General features: G+C 48.7%; 1 protein-coding gene across 1 annotated transcript; it reads left to right on the top strand.

Moving 5' to 3' along the window:
• Positions 1 to 390: 390 nt before the first annotated feature.
• Positions 391 to 16,742, top strand: ACTR1A (actin related protein 1A). Its single transcript, XM_082674024.1, has 11 exons — positions 391 to 504; positions 9,306 to 9,370; positions 10,623 to 10,698; positions 11,423 to 11,548; positions 12,348 to 12,472; positions 13,683 to 13,899; positions 14,627 to 14,719; positions 15,330 to 15,504; positions 15,608 to 15,669; positions 16,385 to 16,425; positions 16,603 to 16,742. The coding sequence occupies exons 1-11, from the start codon at positions 457 to 459 to the stop codon at positions 16,703 to 16,705; spliced, it is 1,131 nt and encodes a 376-aa protein (XP_082530150.1). The 5' UTR covers positions 391 to 456; the 3' UTR covers positions 16,706 to 16,742.
• The last annotated feature ends 2,500 nt before the right edge of the window (positions 16,743 to 19,242 follow it).

Genomic DNA, 19,242 nt, shown 5'->3' with positions numbered 1-19,242 from the left:
GGCAACCTCAAACTGTCCAGGGTAGGGAGTGGAAGGACTCATCTGTAAAATCCAAACATCCATGAGTTACTCCTCAATCCAAACCGAACTACAGACAAGTACTCAGGACTACATATTTCAGCATGCACTGCGAATCGCTTCAAAGGGACTACATATCCGGGCATGCAATGCAACCATCAATCGGCGTCCCCTTCTACTTATCTACGGAGACTACAAAGCCCAGGGTACTGTGCGTCGGAAACGCGACGCCCCGTCCCTTAAACTAGGCGGGCCTCCGAAGCCGCCTGGATGGCTTACTCAGGTGCAAGGCATGCTGGGTGTTGTAGTTCTTCGGAAGCGAGGTCGGGCCGCTCCCTGGCCGCCCTGTACCGGCGGCTAGACTGCGCATGTGTGTCAGTGGCCTTAGCGGCGGACCAGGCTGGCAGTTCCTTCTTCAGAAGGAGAGATTCCTCTGCCATGGAGTCCTACGATGTGATCGCCAACCAGCCTGTCGTGATCGACAACGTGAGTTGCATCCCCCTAGCGGGGCTTATGCTCTCCTCCCCGAAGGGATCGCTTCCCGTGTTTCAGTCTGGGCCGCCGGCTCTTTGTCACTGGCCCGGCCTGTCAGGCGGGTTCAGCCGCCGCCGCCTCCGTCCTCCCCCGACCCGTAGTCCGCAGACAGGGCGGCCAGCCGGCCAGCAACCATAGGATGGAGAACCTTGGGATGGATAAAGGGAAGGGTTATAGTCCAGGCAGGGTCCTTGGGCCCTTGGCTCGAGGGGCCTTAACCGCTCTGTGAGCGCCCGGCGCCCGCCCCTCCCCAGTTTCCGATAACTCTATTGGCTCCTCTGGCTCTCCATCTTGACCGATGACCCCGCCTCTGGGCCTTGCAGGATGAGGGCAGCCCTCTGCAGTGATTGGCTCGCGCCCCTGTCGTTCTTCTGGGCCGCCATAGTGTTTCGCCTCTCTAAGGGGCGGGGCGGTGCACGAGGGCTGTTGGGATTGGTTTCTGGGACTCCCAGTGGTGCGGCCTGACTGGCTAGGGCCCGCCTGCTGGTGGAGAAGGGCTAAGTTCCCTTAGATCCCGAGCCGGCCGGGAGGCTTGGCGGTGTACCTGGGTGGGGCCCGACAGTCAGGTGCCAGAAATGGGCTTAGGATTTCAGTTTTTTCTGTGATTATAAATTACAGAGTTAATAAAAGTCGAGAAGAAAGGAGAGTGACAAAGCAAGCAGGGAGGTACCTTCCTCTTCGGAACGCCTAGTTTCTGGGGGAAAAAATTACTAAACATAATATTTGCCAGGCGCTCTAGCGCTTGCATGGGGGTTTCACATACATTCGAACTGGATCCTCACAAAAACCGGGTGAACAGTTGAGGCAGGAATTTTGGTCCTCGTTTTACAAGTGTGAAAACTGAAGCGCGAAGAGGTAAAAGTGAGCCCAAGGTCGCACAGTGTAGGTGCCCTAAATCCGGTGCTTTATCCATTATTCCTCTTGATAGTACCCCACGCAAATGCATCAGTAGTGACAAATGGAAAGCTCTTATTTTTGGCGGAAGGAGGCAGTTGTTAAAAAAAAAAAAATGGATTTCTGTCTTCCACTCAAAGGTTTGGTCTCACGGAGATTGGTTGCTACCTTTCTAATCCCCTTCTAAGTCTCTAAATCCCTCCATTGAGGAAAAACTGACAATTCTGTCTTAAAGTGACTGTCAGATTCGCTCCGTTGATTCAGCCCTTTGGACCTTGCGCACTTGCAAGGTCCTTTCATTTGCATCATCTCATTTAAGCTTCAACACTGATATGTAGATAGAACTTGAAATATGCAGAAAAGTGAGGCTTGGAGAGGTTAACTAACAGTATTCAAACCACCTGGTTTATGAATTAAGGATCCAAGACTCAGATTGAGATTGGGTTCCAAATTGCTCACTTTTTCCAAGGAAAGGTGCTTTGGTTAGTTTTCCTTCTCTCCAGGAAGGAGGTTGAGCTCAGTGAGACATCTCATGTTGGGGAGCAATTTTTTTTTTTGTCTGCTTCATTAGACTGTTAAACCCTGGTGGGAAAAAAATGGTATTCCTTCGTTTTTCATTACTCTCTCTTTCCCCACCTCCCTCCCACATACAGTATCTAGGACCTGACACCACTATGTGCACATTGGATTTTTAATTTTACTGATGGGTGGGGGGATAAATGACTGAATATCTCTATCACGGTAATAAAAATGTCCCTAAATAAAGAAAGGATTGTGGGGGATGGGGGGAGCCTAGTTAGTTTCTGTACAGGGTTGAGTAGGACTCCTTGTTCTTGATGTTGATTTTCAGAGAACACTATTTCTGTCTTCAGCCAGTTTGTGTGTGCTTCATCTGCCTTTTTCTTAAGTTTTAAAAAGAAAAAAAAAAAGAAATTAGCAATCTCCTGTTTTCATCAGCAGTGCAGAAGGAGTAGTCTGTCCATCCCACCAGATCCTTTGCTTCTGGATTTGTCGGGCAGCAGTTCTATCTCCATCCGCTTTCTTTAATGTCACTTAAGCGAAGCCTCTTAGTTCCTTCTTTCTCTTTCTTGGTAGTGTATTTGAAATGCATCAAAACAGTGGTGCATTTTCAGTTTTAAGTCTTAAGGAATAGACTTGCTTTTTTCTGGGAAAACATTTCCTTTATTATGCCAGCAATCCCACCAAAAGGTAAAATAGGAGAAACTTAAGTAATTTTCCCACTAGGATTTACTGAGCATCTGCCACAGTTTTAGATATGGGGCCTCACGTAGTTCTTGCTGTTTGATATTTAGAGAGTTTTGTTTTGTTTGTTTCAAAGTGAAAGATGGACAGGAAAAATCATTTGAAATATTTGAGCCAACTTTATATTTTGAGAATGTGTCTCTAGCAGATTCAACAGCTCCATAGCTTACCATGCTGCCACAATTTTATTTCTGGGCTAAAGAGAGTGTAATTAGGGCTTCCCTGGTGGTGCAGTGGTTAAGAATCCGCCTGCCAACGCAGGAGACACGGGTTCGAGCCATGGTCTGCGAAGATCCCACGCCCGTGTGCCACAACTACTTAACCTGTGCTCTAGAGCCCACGAGCCACAGCTACTGAGCCTGCATGCCACAACTACTGAAACCCGGGCACCTAGAGCCCATGCTCCACAGCAAGAGAAGCCACCACAATGAGAAGCCCATGCACTGTGACGAAAAGTAGCCCCCGCTCGCCGCAACTAGAGAAAGTCTGCGTGCAGCAACACTCAATGCAGCCATAAATAAATAAATAAACAAACAAACAAGCATAAGTCATTCTTCCCAAAGGCATATCATAGATAGTAATACAAGAAAGAGGAGGACAGCTCCCAGGCCACATTCTGAGGTCCACAACACTTTGATTAGAATACTATGTTTATTCTGAAGCTCAAATCTTTGTGAAGATCTCGAAGGTTAAGTTCTTTCCTAAAATGGATCAACATTCTGGTCAATTTTAAGATTGTCTTCGTGACCATACTGTGTGGGCCTAAAGGCAGGAACAATACCAGATCTTTACAGGTTTTTCAAGCTAAGAATTTAACTGTTTGGGGGGAACGTTATGCTGCTTCAGCCCCCTTTTTGAAAAGTGGGATACTTTAAACACACAGAAAAGTTCAGAGAAGTATATAACAAGCACCCATGTAGCATGTCTTCCACCCAGATTTAATAAATGTCATTTGCCATATTTGCTTCATATATTTTTAGGAAATAAAACGTTACAGATATAATTGAAGCCTCTTTGTACCCATCTACAATCCCATCCTTTCTTTCTGGTCCAGACATAACCCCAGAAGCAAACCATCATCATAAAATTGATGTGCTCCTTTCCATCCATGATTTTATGGACACATGTATTTTATAATGTGTGTGTGTACAGTATTTATGTTTTGAATTTTCACTTAAGTGTTATCATCTTATTTGCCAGCTCTCCTTATTATAGAAAATTTCAAATATAAACAAAAGGAGGAGGACTAGTATCACAAACATCCACATATGCATCACCTAGCTGAAATGGTTATCAACTCTCCGTCAATCTACATTCCCACCCACTTCCCTCTTCCACACTCTTTTATTTTATTATTTATTTATTTATTTTTGTTGCACCAGTTCTTAGTTGTGGCAGGCAGGTTCCTTAGTTGTGGCATGCATTGGGGATCTAGTTCCCTGACAAGGGATCGAACCCTGGCCCCCTGCATTGGGAGTGCGGAGTCTTATCCACTGCGCCACCAGGGAAGTCCCCACACTCTTAAAAACATAACCAAGGGCTTCCCTGGTGGTGCAGTGGTTGAGCGTCCGCCTGCCGATGCAGGGGACACAGGTTTGTGCCCCGGTCCGGGAAGATCCCACATGCCGCAGAGCAGCTAGGCCTGTGAGCCATGGCCGCTGAGCCTGCGCGTCCGGAGCCTGTGCTCCGCAACGGGAGAGGCCACAACAGTGAGAGGCCGCGTACCGCAAAAAAAAAACAAAAAACATAACCAATATACTATTATCAAACCTAATAAAATTAATAATAATTCCTTAATATCATCAAGTATCTAGTCAATGTTCAAATTTCACTAATTGTCTCATTTTTTTAAACAATTTGTCATCAGCTCTTTTTTTTTTTAACATCTTTATCGGAGTATAATTGCTTTACAATGGTGTGTTACTTTCTGCTTTATAACAAAGTGAGTTAGCTATACATATACATATATTCCCATATCTCCTCCCGCTTGCATCTCGCCTCCCAACCTCCCTATCCCACCCCTCTAGGTGGTCACACAGCACTGAGCTGATCTCCCTGTGCTATGCGACTGCTTCCCACTAGCTATCTATTTCACATTTGGTAGTATATATAAGTCCATGCCACTCTCTCACTTTGTCCCAGCTTACCCTTATCCCTCAACGTGTCCTCAAGTCCATTCTCTACATCTGCGTCTTTATTCCTGTCCTGCCCCTAGGTTCTTCGGAACCATTTTTTTTTAGATTCCATATATATGTGTTAGCATACAGTATTTGTTTTCCTCTTTCTGACTTACTTCACTCCGTATGACAGACTCTAGGTCCATCCACCTCACTACAAATAACTCAATTTCGTTTCTTTTTATGGCTGAGTAATATTCCATTGTATATATGTGCCACATCTTCTTTATCCATTCATCTGTTGATTGTCATCAGCTCTTAAGATCTGCTGATTCACTTAAGTTTAAGGGACACTAGAAGTAGCTGAGGAAATGGAAGTCAATATATTTATGTAACACCGTCACTTGTGGTGTGACTTTCAGGCTGTTGGTTATACAACTGCAGCAAGAATCCATCCGTAGTTTGACGGAGAGAGTGAAGAGGAGGTGGCTTGCAGAGATAATCTCACTATTCAATTATGTATATTTTGAGAGCCACGGATGTGCTTCACATCAAGCTAGAAAGCATGTCTAGAACAGGGGTCTCGAACTCAATGCCTGCGGAGGCCAAGCAGATACATTAAAAAAGTCGTGGGGGCCAGGGGGAGAAGGTAGCCTTAACAACAGTGCGAGGAATATGAAAGGTGCGTTGGGCACACCTGACCAAAGGGCCAGCTGCTTCTCATTTCCAGCCAGTTGTCCCCATGTAGGAATGCAGACCCAGTGTTGCCATATCTTCTGATTTTTCAAGAGAAATCAGAAGTATTAAATTTCATGTGCAATCTCTAATTTTTTAACTGTTAGAAGTTAATGTAAAAGTAGTTTGTGGTCTATGGAGACAGAAAGTAGATTAGTAGTTGCCTAGGGCTGGGGGTTGGTGGTGGTAAGGATGGAGAGTGGCTGCTAATGGATATAGCGTTTCTTTGGGGGATGATGACAAAGTTTTAAAATTAGATTGTGGTGAATGATTGTACACTCTGTGAATATACTAAGAACCATTGAATTACACACCTTAAATGGGTAGATTGTACGGCATGTGAATTTTATCTCAATAAAGTTGTTTTTAAAAAACTACCTTGTGGGGGACTTCCCTGATGGCTCAGTGGTTAAGAATCCGCCTGCCAATGCAGGGGACACAGGTTCGAGCCCTGGTCCGGGAAGATCCCACATGCCACGGAGCAACTAAGCCTGTGTGCCACAACTACTGAGCCTGCGCTGTAGAGCCCAAGAGCCACAACTACTGCAGCCCGCGCGCCTAAAGCCCGTGCTCCACAACAAGAGAAGTCACCTCAATGAGAAGCCCGCGCACCACAACAAAGAACAGCCGCAAATAGAGAAAACCCATGTGCACCAACAAAGACCCAACAGAGCCAAAAATAAATTAATTAATTAATTAAAAAAAAAACTACTTTGTGGGCCAAACAAAATATGTCTTTGGGCCAAAATGGGCCACCAATATCCTAGAATCTGAGGCTCCACCTCTCAGCGTCCTCTTCCCACTGGTAAAATGTCAGACAGCTAGCCTCCTTCCCAGCACGTCAAGAATAATCAGTGCTTAGGATAAGGTTGCCCAAGCCACAAGGCCTATAGCCAGCAGGTACTGGGAGAGCCTTGCTGAAGGATTTGCTATTTGTTTGCCTGCATCAGAAGGAGAATTGTCAGTGGTGGCTGGCAGCAGACTCGAGTCCCCAAAATCAAATGTTTAATGAGACTACTTTTTCAAGTAGCTTCTAAAAGGCATTTGTTTACTTGGCTTTGCCAGAGTGAATAACAAAGAGAGTGGCAGCTCATTTGCCAGGTATACAGTTCCTAGTTACAAATACTGTTAAAGAAATTGACATGCCCCTGAAGAAATTGACATGCCCCTTTTATATGCTCTTATGGTATGGCTTGCGCAGAATAGAGGCAACTCAGCCGGCTCCCCCATCCCCACACATTCTTAACCCATTCTTCAGCTGGCCTGCCAGCAGCTCGTGGAGCTGCAGGGACAAGCTGGGTCTGGTTCCACCCTGTGCATCATTCCCAACCCTGCCTTTGCCTTCCCTGTACCACCTCTGCCTGGGGCTTCTGGCATTCCAGCTGCTCATTAAGGTTCCATACTTTAGGCTTCATCAGCTCAATCATTTGAGCTTGGTTTTCATTTTAGTCAACCAGCATCTATTCACGTACCTTGCACATGTGAGATACTGCTGATATACAGAGTCTCTGACTTCAAGGAATTTGCGCTGAAAAGAAACAAAAGTGGAAACCATAAATTCGAATAGAAGGCAGAATGAGGGAACTTCCCTGGCGGCCCAGTGGTTAAAACTTCGCCTTCCAATGCAGGGAGTGCGGGTTCGATCCCTGGTTGGGGAGCTAAGAGCCCACATGCCTCATGGCCAAAAAAAAAAAAAACAAAACAGAAGCAATATTGTAACAAATTCAATAAAGACTTAAAAAAATGGTCCACATCAAAAGTATATATATATATGTTTTTTTAAAGAAAAGCAGAATGAAATTTATGCTACCTAGTAAAACAGGTAATGGTGATTTGGGGAGATAATAGGAAGAGGATAATTAATTCCAACTGGAGATTATTCTTCAGGAGCAAGGCGGTGGTATTTGAACTGGGCATTTTATTCTCTTGCCGGGAAGGATGGAGAGAAAGAAAAGAACCTAACATCTTAATCTGCTTTGTCACTCAGCCTCCAGTCCTTTTGCTAGTAAACTCAAAATCAAATATCCAGGAAAATCATCTCTTAAAAATATCTAGGAACTTTCCTGGCGATCCAGTTGTTAACACTCTGCGCTTCTACTGTGGGAGGCACAGGATCAATCCCTGGTCAGGGAACTAAGATCCTGTATGCCACGTGGTATGGCCAAAAAAAAAAATCTGGAGTCTGAAGCACAGACTCTAGATTACGTTTCTTGTTTTCAACCTCTACCAGGAGATCCAGTTAGTCTGCTGGCATCACCACACCCAGATGAAGGCAGTGGGCAATTATTGGAAGCTTGAGCTCACAAGTTCCCAGAGTTCTCTTGTACAGTGTTCTTTTCACTAGCTGTGCTGCTGTCCCAGGGCCCTTGGGTTTGCAGTAAGATAGTCTTTTCCTCCTTCCCGGTCTTTGAGCTCAGTTGACAGCTGCACCTTTTCCAGGCTCCTTGCTGTTCTGCCTAGGCCAATGGGTTTGCACATTGTCTCCTGTTTTTTCTGTTGGCAGAGGCTCCTGCTGTCTTAGAGAACTGGCTTGCCCTGCTCTCCTCCCATACTGCTTTCCCTGTCCTTCAACCACTTCTTACCTCCTCCCTCTGTCTTGCTACAATCAGGTACCAGGATGACCCATCTCACCCCACCCCAGCCCCTGCCCTTCTCCTATAGAAGAGCAGAAATAAGAGACAGAGAGGGATCCAGGGCTGTTGCCAGGAAGCCTTTGGTACCAAGGTAACCTTGGCTAGTTAGCTCTCCTGATGTGTTTACTGCTTGCTGTGTAGGTCCTGGAAATATCAATATTACACTCGCCCCAGGAGAAGTGGTCACCATGCAGCAGGAAAAGGCTTGCCCTGATTACACTTGCAGCTACAAAGTGTGTTGGGGGGTGGAAGGACGAGGGTATCAGGTGTGGTGGCAGAAGAATTAAGAAGGAAGAAAACAGGGTGAATCTCAAGCAGTATCAGGCCTCGACATCTGTCCTGCGTGGAGTTGATGTCCAGAGTCAATGTTTACTTTGGCTGGGCCCGGGTGGTACCAGAGGTGATGGTGGGAGACATCAGATTCTTCTCAGACAGAGCTTTAGGGCTTTCCTGCTGTTTACCTCAAGAGACCAACAAGTAAAGCAAAGCATAGTGAAAAAACAAAACAACAACCACAAACCCCCCACAAAGCATAGTGGTCTGCCCCTGTAGTCAGAACGAGACGACGTGTGTCATATTGGAATTAACTTCAAGTATGGCAGCGCTCGTGGTGGTGTCTGTCATAGAGGCCTTGGAGGGCAGGGATAGTCTGGGTCTGAGCTGGGAAAGTAGGTTAGAAGCGTTCCACGATGGTGTAACAGAATCATGCGCTCTTCCCTCCTTGGTTATATTCCTAAACTTGGCTGCTTTGGTGCTTCTAGTCACTTTTCTCTTCTCTCCTCAAGAGTTCTTTTTTTTTTCCCTTTATTAATATTAATTTCCCTTTTTAATTCCAAAAGTAAAACATGTTCAATGTAGAAAAGTCAAAGAATACACAAAAATCAAATAATATTCAGAGTATGCAGTAGAAATGCCCCTCACCACCCCCAGCCCCACTGCCCTCCCTTTGGTGTGTGTTCACTGTTCAGATTCTCATACCAGTGGATATAGTATACATAAGTATAAGGTCTCTCTCTTTAAAGTAAAGGTGGAACCATATTATACCTACTGTATGATATATATCTCCTCTTGTTTTTGTGATGTTGTGACTTCTCTTTCTCTCTCTCCTCAGGGATCCGGTGTGATTAAAGCTGGTTTTGCTGGTGATCAGATCCCCAAATACTGCTTTCCAAACTAGTAAGTCATTCTGTAGCTTAGTCAGGAGCTCGGGAGGCTTGTCAGCTTCATTATGGTGTCAGCCCTCCATCTGTTAGGGAGAAAGGATCTCTCATTTGGGTCAGTCTTGGTACTCAAAACAACAAGCGAGGGACAGGAGCTGGCTTTTGGAGTAAGCAGACAGTTGCCTGCAGGGTACAATCCGAGAGGTGAATTTTTTTAAATTTGATTTTATCTGATGCCAAAAATGTTATCATTGGTGACTCATTGCTTTGGATGACAGTCTCTTCATGGAACCCTCTTCTTAAAATTCTCCTATCACCCAGGATGGGGTTAACATTAAACCATACCTACCATCCTAGTGAGAATGAGTTTTTGGTTTTTTTTATATAAGTTTATTTATTTTTATTTTTGGCTGCATTGGGTCTTCGTTGCTGCGCGCGGGCTTTCTCTAGTTGCGGCACGAGGGCTTCTCATTGCAGTGGCTTCTCTTGTTGTGGAGCATGGGCTCTAAGCGCACGGGCTTCAGTCGTTGTGGCACGTGGGCTCTAGAGCGCAGGCTCAGTAGTTGTGGTACACGGGCATAGTTGCTCCGCGGCATGTGGGATCTTCCCGGACCAGGGCTTGAACCCGTGTCCCCTGCGTTGGCAGGCAGGTTCTTAACCACTGTGCCACCGGGGAAGCCCAAGGATGAGTTTTTTTCTCAGCACTTTCTTCCTAAGGCAGAGAGATTGCAGGCAGGAAAAGGGCACGGGTGCCTGGGAAAGGGGCTCAAAGCAGTAGAAAAAGGAAGAAAGACCATCTGTCAGTTACAACATCACAGTTTTCCTTAAGAGGAGGCCTGGGCAGGAGGCTAAGGAGACAAAAACTTTTTGAGCTAATCGATCTAAATGAATTCTTGTTTCCCTGTCTCTCTTGATCTGCATATATAGTGTGGAAAAAGAAGAACTAGAGGTATTGAATCCTCCAGAATTTGTTTTAATAACTTATAAAATAATATAAATATAATAAATATATGAAATACAAATGACTTAAAATAATAAATACAAAAAAATAAAATAATACATGTTTATTATAGAAATTGTGGGAAGTGCAGAAAAGTAGAAAGAGGAGAATCAAAATCAACTATAATCTCATTCGTCAACAATAATCACAGTAGAATTGAGTATATTTCTTCCCATCCAAGTACGTGCATCAGTACATCCTTCCCGTGTCCTGTCATGTGTTGTGTCATGAAATGAAAAGTAATGGTCCTCCCTGCTCTCTTTTGTAGTGTGGGCAGACCCAAACACGTTCGTGTCATGGCAGGTGCCCTCGAAGGCGACATCTTCATTGGCCCCAAAGCGGAGGTAATCCCCAGTCCTACTGAAGAAGCCTCAAGCCAGCAGGGGACCTTCATTGTTCCCCACTCGGGCAGTGTCCCACAGTGGGACATGGCCTCGAGTAAAAGGAGCAATTTCCTCTTGAACTCTCCCCTTTCACTCTCTCATTCTAGAGAGAGTAAACCTAGTTGGTTTCTTTCTCCCAGGAACAACCTCTGGTTTTGGAGAAAAAATATCTGGAACCCCACTTTGGGAAATAGAGACCAGTCTAGAAAAGAGGGCTTTCGCCTTCCTTCTGTACTCTGTCACTACATTGCCAATGATTAAGTTGACTGGCTTCGTTATTTTTTTGGCAGAAGTGATTGGGGGGAGATTCTAGCTGGGATACCCTGGGGATAAGTTAATTAGCACAGTTTGGCAGTTAATTAGCACAGTTTTCCTCAGGCAGCTTCTAGAAGCAGAACAACAGAATCATTGTTGCCAACCTTGGTTGCAAACGCCAGGAGATTGTGTCCTGAAACCAGGCAATGAGGAGGGTGCCACCCAGCGGCCCAGGGAAATGCAGAAGCCCTCTGCTTTGCCAGCTGGTTGGGCACTGAGTACAGTTCGCAGCATACAGCTTAGAGACTTGGAGGCTGGGTGGCCCGCCCTTAGCTGTGGTTGAGGACTGCAGGCCCTGGAAGAGCAGGGCCCACCTGGCAGCCCTGCTGAGAGGCTGGCTGTTGCTGTAAGTGCTGCTCTCTGCCCCCAGGAGCACCGAGGACTGCTCTCCATCCGCTACCCCATGGAGCACGGCATCGTCAAGGACTGGAATGACATGGAGCGCATCTGGCAATACGTCTATTCTAAGGACCAGCTGCAGACTTTCTCAGAGGAGGTGAGGGTCCTATGTTCAGAGTGCCCCTGCAGGGTTTGCAGAGCAGGCAGAGCCCCTACCCCAGAGATGAGGCGGATGACGATGATAACTGCCACGAGCGTTTGAGTCTTATGTTCTAGGCACCAGGCCATGTGCTTTCCAGACATGTTTGCATTTAATCTTCACAGCATTCCTATGAGATACAGGTAGTATTATCTCCATTTTATAAACAAGGGAACAGAAGGTCAGAGAAGCCAGGTGGTGTTTTTAAGATCACCCAGTGAATAGAGTAGTAGAGCTGGGATTCAAACCCACGTCTTTCAGACTTCAGAGCCTATACTCTTTACCTTCTAAGAAAGGAAGTCTCAACTCAGAAACACAAAAGGAAGGTGCATACTAGGCTTATCAGAATTTCCAGGGGAGGGATATGTTCCATTTTTTAAAAGTACAGTCAATATTGAAATTTAATTTTCTATTTTGAAAAAAAAATTTTAAATATTATTTTTATCTTAATAATTCCAAATTTAGAGTTTAGCAAAATCTTGACAACTGGAGCTATACAGTAGGTACAAGGACCTATATAAGAATCTTGGAAGACAAGGAGGGGAGTAAGGGATGAGGACAGAATGAGACTTTAAAGGGGGTGTGAATTTAGAAAGTTGAGAAGCTGACTTGGGTGGGGATAGGTGACAAGCCCAGTTTGTCCTTTTTTGGAGAGAGGCTGACAAAGGTCGCCTGAGCTCTCCAGCCAGCCACACAGTACTAACGAGGGGTGGGAATCTGGCCTCGCCCTGATTGCCGTCTGGGCATCTTTCACCAGCATCCTGTGCTCCTGACGGAGGCGCCTTTAAACCCACGGAAAAACCGGGAACGAGCTGCTGAAGTTTTCTTCGAGACCTTCAATGTGCCAGCCCTCTTCATCTCCATGCAAGCTGTGCTCAGCCTGTGAGTAGCAGCTGGCTGGCTAGCCTGGCCCCTTGTGGGGAAAGCAGTCCTTTGGCAGAGTCGAGGCTGCCTCTCCTTTGGGTTGGTTCAGAGTCACCTGAGCATCTCTGTCAGGGAAGGTTGGATGGTGGGAAAGACAGCATTGAGGCTGTTTCCCAGTCTCGTAACTCCCTGCTGGTTTGGTGCCAGAGGCTCTCCACTCAGCCTGCTGGGAAGGCCATGTGCTGCAACAGCTCTCCCTGCAGGCCCCTGTGAAGACTTCAGGTATTATTTCAGGGCCTACTTGTGCCGGGTGCTATGCAAGCCTGGTGATAGGGTCGTGATGAAAACACCTCTCTGTTCCCTGTTCTCACACCCCTGTCGTTCTGTCATGCTCCCAACCTGCCTCACACCAGGGTTAGGTATATTGGCGAGATCGTACACTGGTGACCTACAGATGGCATGTGTTTGGCCCCATTAAAAAATTGTGAGCCAGCATTTAAAAATTAGGACATTTCCTATCAAAATCCAAATTTCCAGCTTCTCTGAAAAATGGGAAGATCTGGTCATTGCTGGGCTTGCACTCCTCTAAAACAAAAATCAGCTGGAGCTGAAATAAAGTAGCAGCTGCACTTTAGATAGGGTTTGCAAACTTGACTTCACCACAGTCTCTCCATTGCCCGTTGTCCTCCCAACACGAAGGCCAGTTGCTATTTATGAAACATTGTGGGGTTTTCCCCTCATATCACAGAAATATATGTCTGTACCCTTGTCCTTACCAAAAGAGAAAATACTAAGGACAGACCTAGAGGGCCATGTGGGAAGAAGCTAGTTTTTTATGAAAGTGAAGATATTATTTTCTTTTACTCATTCACTTTTCCTGCCTGACCCTTGTAGGCATTTGAGTTTTGTCCTCTTGTCTAGAGAATAAAAACTGTCCCTCAGGCTGGGTCCCTGAAGCAGTTGAAGGCCAGGCCATCTCCTGCGGTTAGAGGGCCTGCTCTTCTGGGGGTTGGGGAAGCAGCTTGGAGAGACTCAGCCCCTTTTCTTCAGACACTACAGGCTTGCTTGCTTCAGTACTCAGGCTGCCTTCATACTTAGTCCAGTCGAAGGCTTCTGGAGAAGGCAGGCCCCAGCTTTAGTTTAGCTGACACTGAACTCTAGCAAGAAGTGAGTTTCTTCCCCGAGTGAGGAGGCAGGGGTTGGTGATGGTTTGCCCCCTTTGCTTCAGTTACGCCACCGGCAGGACCACGGGTGTGGTGCTGGATTCTGGGGATGGCGTCACCCACGCCGTGCCCATTTATGAGGGCTTTGCCATGCCCCACTCAATCATGCGCATCGACATCGCTGGCCGGGACGTCTCTCGCTTCCTTCGCCTCTACCTGCGCAAGGAAGGCTATGATTTCCACTCATCCTCCGAGTTTGAGATTGTCAAGGCCATAAAAGAAGTAAGTGTTGCCCCGTGGGCCCAGGGCTGGGAGAGGGAATGGGATCAGCAGCCAGGACCTCCGTGACCTGAAGTGAAGAGCGGCGAAGCTCCTGTCCTGGGGATCAGGCTCTGCCCTCCCCAGCCAGGCCTCCTGGCAGCTGTGTGGTCTCCAGCTGGGTCCCCTGACCCTGACGGATTCACCTTCCAAAGTGCTGCCGTCTTGTGGTAGAAAGGGAGCTGCCTCTATTTCCTAAGCTGGGTGATGAGCACACCCATGCTCGTTTACTTAATGCTTTTTATACATTACGTTCAAATTACATACGTTCTTTTACATCCTTGAAGAAGTCAGAATACTTTTTTCTTTTTTGGTAAAATGAACCCTCCTGCCACCTATAGCTCTAGGAGACCTCGGAGCTGGGTAGGCGGTACCCAGAACCGTATGAGTAGTAGGAGAAAAACACCCGAGTCTGCACTAAAATTAGGGTGTGGTCTCAGACCCAAAGCCAGAAAGCTGAGTTGCCACGCTTGCGCAGCAGGAAGGTGGAGCAGGTGAAAACGATATCCTAAGAAAGGGCAGGGAGATTTCGGTCAGCCCTCACTGGGTGGCACTTAGCATATGCAGCTCTAACGACCTTTAGGGCAGTCACTGCAATGGGCAGATTTCTGCAGCAGCACATCACTCCTGGGGACTTTGACTGGGTAGGCGCCAGGTTTCCTGCCTGCCTGACTTGTGCTTGGTTCTGCAGAGAGCCTGCTACCTATCCATAAACCCCCAGAAGGATGAGACGCTAGAGACGGAGAAGGCACAGTACTACCTGCCCGACGGCAGCACCATTGAGGTAGGTGTCCGGACCTCTCCCCTCAGGCCCCCCAGGCCCCAAAAGCTCTGGGCCCAAACCAGACTTCCCACGGGCAGGCTAGAGTCAGGTCCTTCACACCATCTGCCTGGAGCAGCATAGCTCTTGAGCCGCAGCATCTTCTGCAGAGCGAGGTGCCAGGGACTTTGCTTGTCCTGTGTGGAGGGGAGGAGGCACCAGAGGCATCTTCCTAGGTCGGAATGGGACTAGGAAGGGTGAGGTAGAGTGCTGTCCTTAACCACTTAGGCACAGTGTAGGGTGAGTTCCATCTCCCTGGACCTCCATTGATAGGAAGAAATTTCGACAAATGAATGAATCCATCTATTAAGTCTCTGGCCGGCAAGTGCCAGAGCTAGGATTACACACAGGAGCTTCCTCTCTGTAGTTTCCCAGGAGTCCTGTTTGTTCCTTTTTGTTCCCAGGAGCCCTCTCTTTGTTCTTCTTTGTGCCCTTGACGTACAAGGTCTTGCCTGAGCGTGGCCTTCCTAGCCACCTGGTTACTAAGCCATGGGCAGAGGGCCCTCTTCCATTCCCACTCCCAGAGGGACCTCAGCCCCCACCGCAGCCTAAGAAGCTTGCGGCCCCTCCGCAGATTGGTCCTTCCCGATTCCGGGCACCTGAGCTGCTGTTCAGGCCGGACCTGATCGGTGAGGAGAGCGAGGGCATCCATGAGGTGCTGGTGTTCGCCATCCAGAAGTCTGACATGGACCTGCGGCGCACACTTTTCTCTAACATCGTCCTTTCGGGAGGCTCCACCCTGTTCAAAGGTTGGTCTTTGCTCTCAGCACCCTTCCCCAGAAAGCTTCCACATACTGCTGGGCCCAGACGCCCAGAGAATTGACATGAGATTCTCCTTTCCTGCCCATTCAGGTTTTGGTGACAGGCTATTGAGTGAAGTGAAGAAATTGGCTCCGAAAGATGTGAAGATCAGGGTAGGAGCATGCTGGGGGCGGGGCCAGGGGCTGGGTGGAACTGAGCCTCCCAGGATCTGGAGGGCCATGTGGCGTGGCCTCCCCTCCTCTCTGCCCAAGTTTTTTGGGCACCGCCAGATGGCTCCCAGCTTCTACTCTGCCCCTGAAGCCCACCAGAGGGGAGGACCCCTCTTCACTCTCCGTCTTCACAAAAGGGGGCAGTTCTGATACCCAGATGTGGCAGGGTGCTAAGCTGAGGGCCCCACACGTGGTCTTTCAGGGAAACGGTAACACTGACAGGAGACTGACTTTGACTGCTCCCCTGTGACACAGTCTAACGTCTCAGTGACTGCAGAGGAGAGCTGGCCTGCCTAAGGGGGGATCCTGAACGGAGGAGGGTGGTTCTTGCCGTACAATCTGCTTCCCACCAGCCCCCGACGGAGCCAAATCTTGCCCCCAGATAGCCCCAGCTTCCCTGGGAGCCATAGATACTTAGAGATGCCAGGAACCTGTTTCTTCAGATGAGCAGGCTGGCCACAGTACCCCCCAGAGAGGCCACAGGGTCCAGCAGGGACATAACTTAAAGCCTGTTTTATGAAATATATCCACTGAAATGTATCCACGTATCCACCGGCTCTCACTGGCGGTGAGAATTGGCCACAAAGGTGAGTAGTGGCAGGGAAAGGGAGAGGGGAGGATGGACGTCTCAGATTCCTCTTTCCACCCACCCCTGCAGATATCTGCACCGCAAGAGAGACTGTATTCCACATGGATTGGGTGAGTAGCTCTTCTGGGCATAAGAGCGGAACAGGAAGCAAAGGCATTGATTACCCCTCACCACCCCATCCCTTTAAAGAAAAGCCTGGTCTGGTTTGGCCCCAGGGGGACTGGCTGGCTCCATGAGTACCCACTCCCCTTCTCTGACATTGTTCCTTTGGATTCCCTCCACTCCAGGGGCTCCATCCTCGCCTCCCTGGACACCTTTAAAAAGATGTGGGTCTCTAAGAAGGAATACGAGGAAGACGGTGCCCGATCCATCCACAGGAAAACCTTCTAATATTGGGACATCATCTTCACCTCTCTCTGAAGTTAACTCCACTTTAAAACTCGCTTTCTTGAGTCGGAGTGTTTGCGAGGAATTGCCTGTGTGTATGAGTGTGTGTGTGGGTGTGTGGGTATGAGTGTGTGCGCATATGCGAGTGCCGTGTGGCCCGGGGATCCCAGGGATCCCGGGGCCCAGAAAGGACGATGAACTACCCACGATGGTGACGGCCTGAGACCTGGGGTTGACCACTAACTGGCCCCTGACAGGGAAGAGTGCTGGCAGAGGGCCCTGCTCCGTCAGCGGGGTCTTTGGCTGGCTGTGTGGGACTATGTTTACTACCATAGGGAGACAGAGAGGGAGGTAAACCCAAGCCCCAGGAGACCTTGCTGCTGCCCATCCTAGGCTGGGCCAGCCCCACCCCTACCCCACCCAGGGTGCCCTGCGGCCCAAGGCAGCTGCTGCCTCCCGTTGCTCATCATTCTGCTCTCAATGCCTCTTGATCACAGACTGAGGGCCAGGGTTGAGTTCTGTCTGGTTTTGTTGCAGTTTGGGTTTAGAAAGCTGGAAAAGCACTCCAGGAGCGGTTACTGAGACTTCGGTATCAGGAGGGGGCAGGATGCCCTCATCTTCACCTGGAGACCAGGACCACACTGGGCATTTGAGGAGGGCAGGAGTAGTGCTACTTCTGATGGGTGGCAGAGTTAATGCTCTAACCCCCAACCCCCATCCGGGGATCTCGGGAGAGTTTCAGGAGCCTGTTGGCCCCAGGCCCTTGCTTTCCATCCATCCATGGGCAAAGCCATCTTCAGTTTTATTTATTGAAGTGTTTGTTCAGTACAGGGACTGGAGCGAGGGAGCTCACTGCCTCCTGCCCGCCAGTCACCCTGTTCACACTAACGTTTACAGCACCTAAGCTTAGCATAGCATCCAGGGCCCCGCCACTCCCTGCTGACGGTGAACTGACAGTATCCGTAGGCCTCAGGACCATTTGGGATCAGAGGCTACACTCAGAGTCACTCCAGCCTCTTTCTTTCTCCCTCTTCCACTTGCTCACCACCCTGGAATCAACAGGCTGGTTGCTGGTTGGATTTTCTGAAACAGGAGGTAGAATCACCCTTTGGCAGAGGCTGCTAGCAAAGGAGGGGTGCTGGGGATCCAGCCTCCTTAGGACTGGAGAAAGAGCTGCGATTAAGTTGCCTTTTCCCACGCTAGCTGACCCGGGGGGACTAGGCTGTAGAGGCGAGACAGCCCCCTCTGGGCTGATTTGTGCCATTCTTGTCTTTGCACTTGTTTGGTTAGGGAGGGGCCAGACCAGAGTGCCAGGAGCTGATGGGCTCAGGCTCACCTCCTCTGGTCCAGTGGGGCCAGGTGCCTACCCTGGACTGGGCTGGCCTGGCAGTGGTCCCAAGGCTCTTCAGGCCAGATGGTGCAAAGCTGGGGCTAGCAGATATTCACCGGCACCCTCACCTGTGACACCAAGACCTGCCCTGATCCCAGATTCCAGGCAGTATTCTCCCCCATGCCGTCCAACGACCAAAGGCCCTGCCACGTGTGGGCCACAGCAGCAGGTGTGTGTGAAAGCGATGTGGCGACCCACAGACTGCAGTGTGCTTAACCAGCTCACCTCCCCCGCCCTTAGCCCAAGCCTGTCCCTCGCACAGCCTCGCACAAACCACGTTGCCTGGTGGGGCCCAGTGTACTTAAATAAACTCGTTCCAATAGACACATCAGTTGGGCCTCTGTCTGTAGCCAGTGCAGGGTGGGAGGAGGGAGAAGCTGTGGGCTCGGAATCTGAGGCTGTGACTGGGCCTAGTCTGTCCTCTAGAGGGCACTGTTGCACCAGCCAGACTTGGCCTGACCTTAGCCCAAGCCCCAGCCTGTCAGGTGGACGCAGAGAAGATGGTGTTCACAACGAAGCCCAGAGACCAGGTCAGGAATGAAGGTCCCAGGCCTGTGCACATGCCCAAGCCCATGGATGAGACTCCACCCCAAATGAGGGGGCCAGCTCTTCACATCTCTGAAGTCAGAAGCTTATTAAAATACTGTTCCCAGGGCCCACGCGCAGATATGCTGATTAATCAGTTCTCCATTTTAAACCTGTATACTTGGGGGGTAGGGGGGAGCGGTTTTCCAGGCACTTTACAAATGTTAATCCATTTGATTCTCCCAACAACCGTACAAAGTGTAAGTATGTTTGTTATTCCTTATATAATTTCCCAAAGCTCTGCCCTTTGTTAGCTAGAATTTGAACCCAGGCAATATAGCCCTAGGGCCTACATTCTTAACCGCTGTGCACACCCTCAAATAACCATTGGCCTAGAGCAGTGGTTCCCAATCAAAGTCAGTTTTGCCCCTTAGGACACACTTGGCAATGCCTGGAGATGTTCGGTCGTCACAACTGGAGGGAGATGCTACTGACATCTAGTAGGCAGAGGCCAGGGATGCTGCTAAACACCCACAACGAAGAACAGCCCAGCCCCAAGTGTCTGCAGTGCCGAGGCCGAGAAACGCTGACCTCAAGCAGAGGTTCTCAGTCCCAGCTGCACGGG

The sequence above is a fragment of the Grampus griseus genome (genome assembly GCF_964374135.1).
Source record: "Grampus griseus genome assembly, chromosome: 16".
NCBI lineage: Eukaryota > Metazoa > Chordata > Mammalia > Artiodactyla > Delphinidae > Grampus > Grampus griseus.
This window is presented reverse-complemented; position numbering and strand designations above follow the sequence as displayed.

Bases quoted from the DNA above. Each gene is read 5' to 3' on its own strand.
- ACTR1A (XM_082674024.1), top strand. From the start codon at position 457: ATGGAGTCCTACGATGTGATCGCCAACCAGCCTGTCGTGATCGACAAC. The intron at 15,505-15,607 runs GTTGGTCTTTGC...CTGCCCATTCAG, and splicing joins AGGCTCCACCCTGTTCAAAG to GTTTTGGTGACAGGCTATTG. The intron at 15,670-16,384 runs GTAGGAGCATGC...CCACCCCTGCAG, and splicing joins CGAAAGATGTGAAGATCAGG to ATATCTGCACCGCAAGAGAG.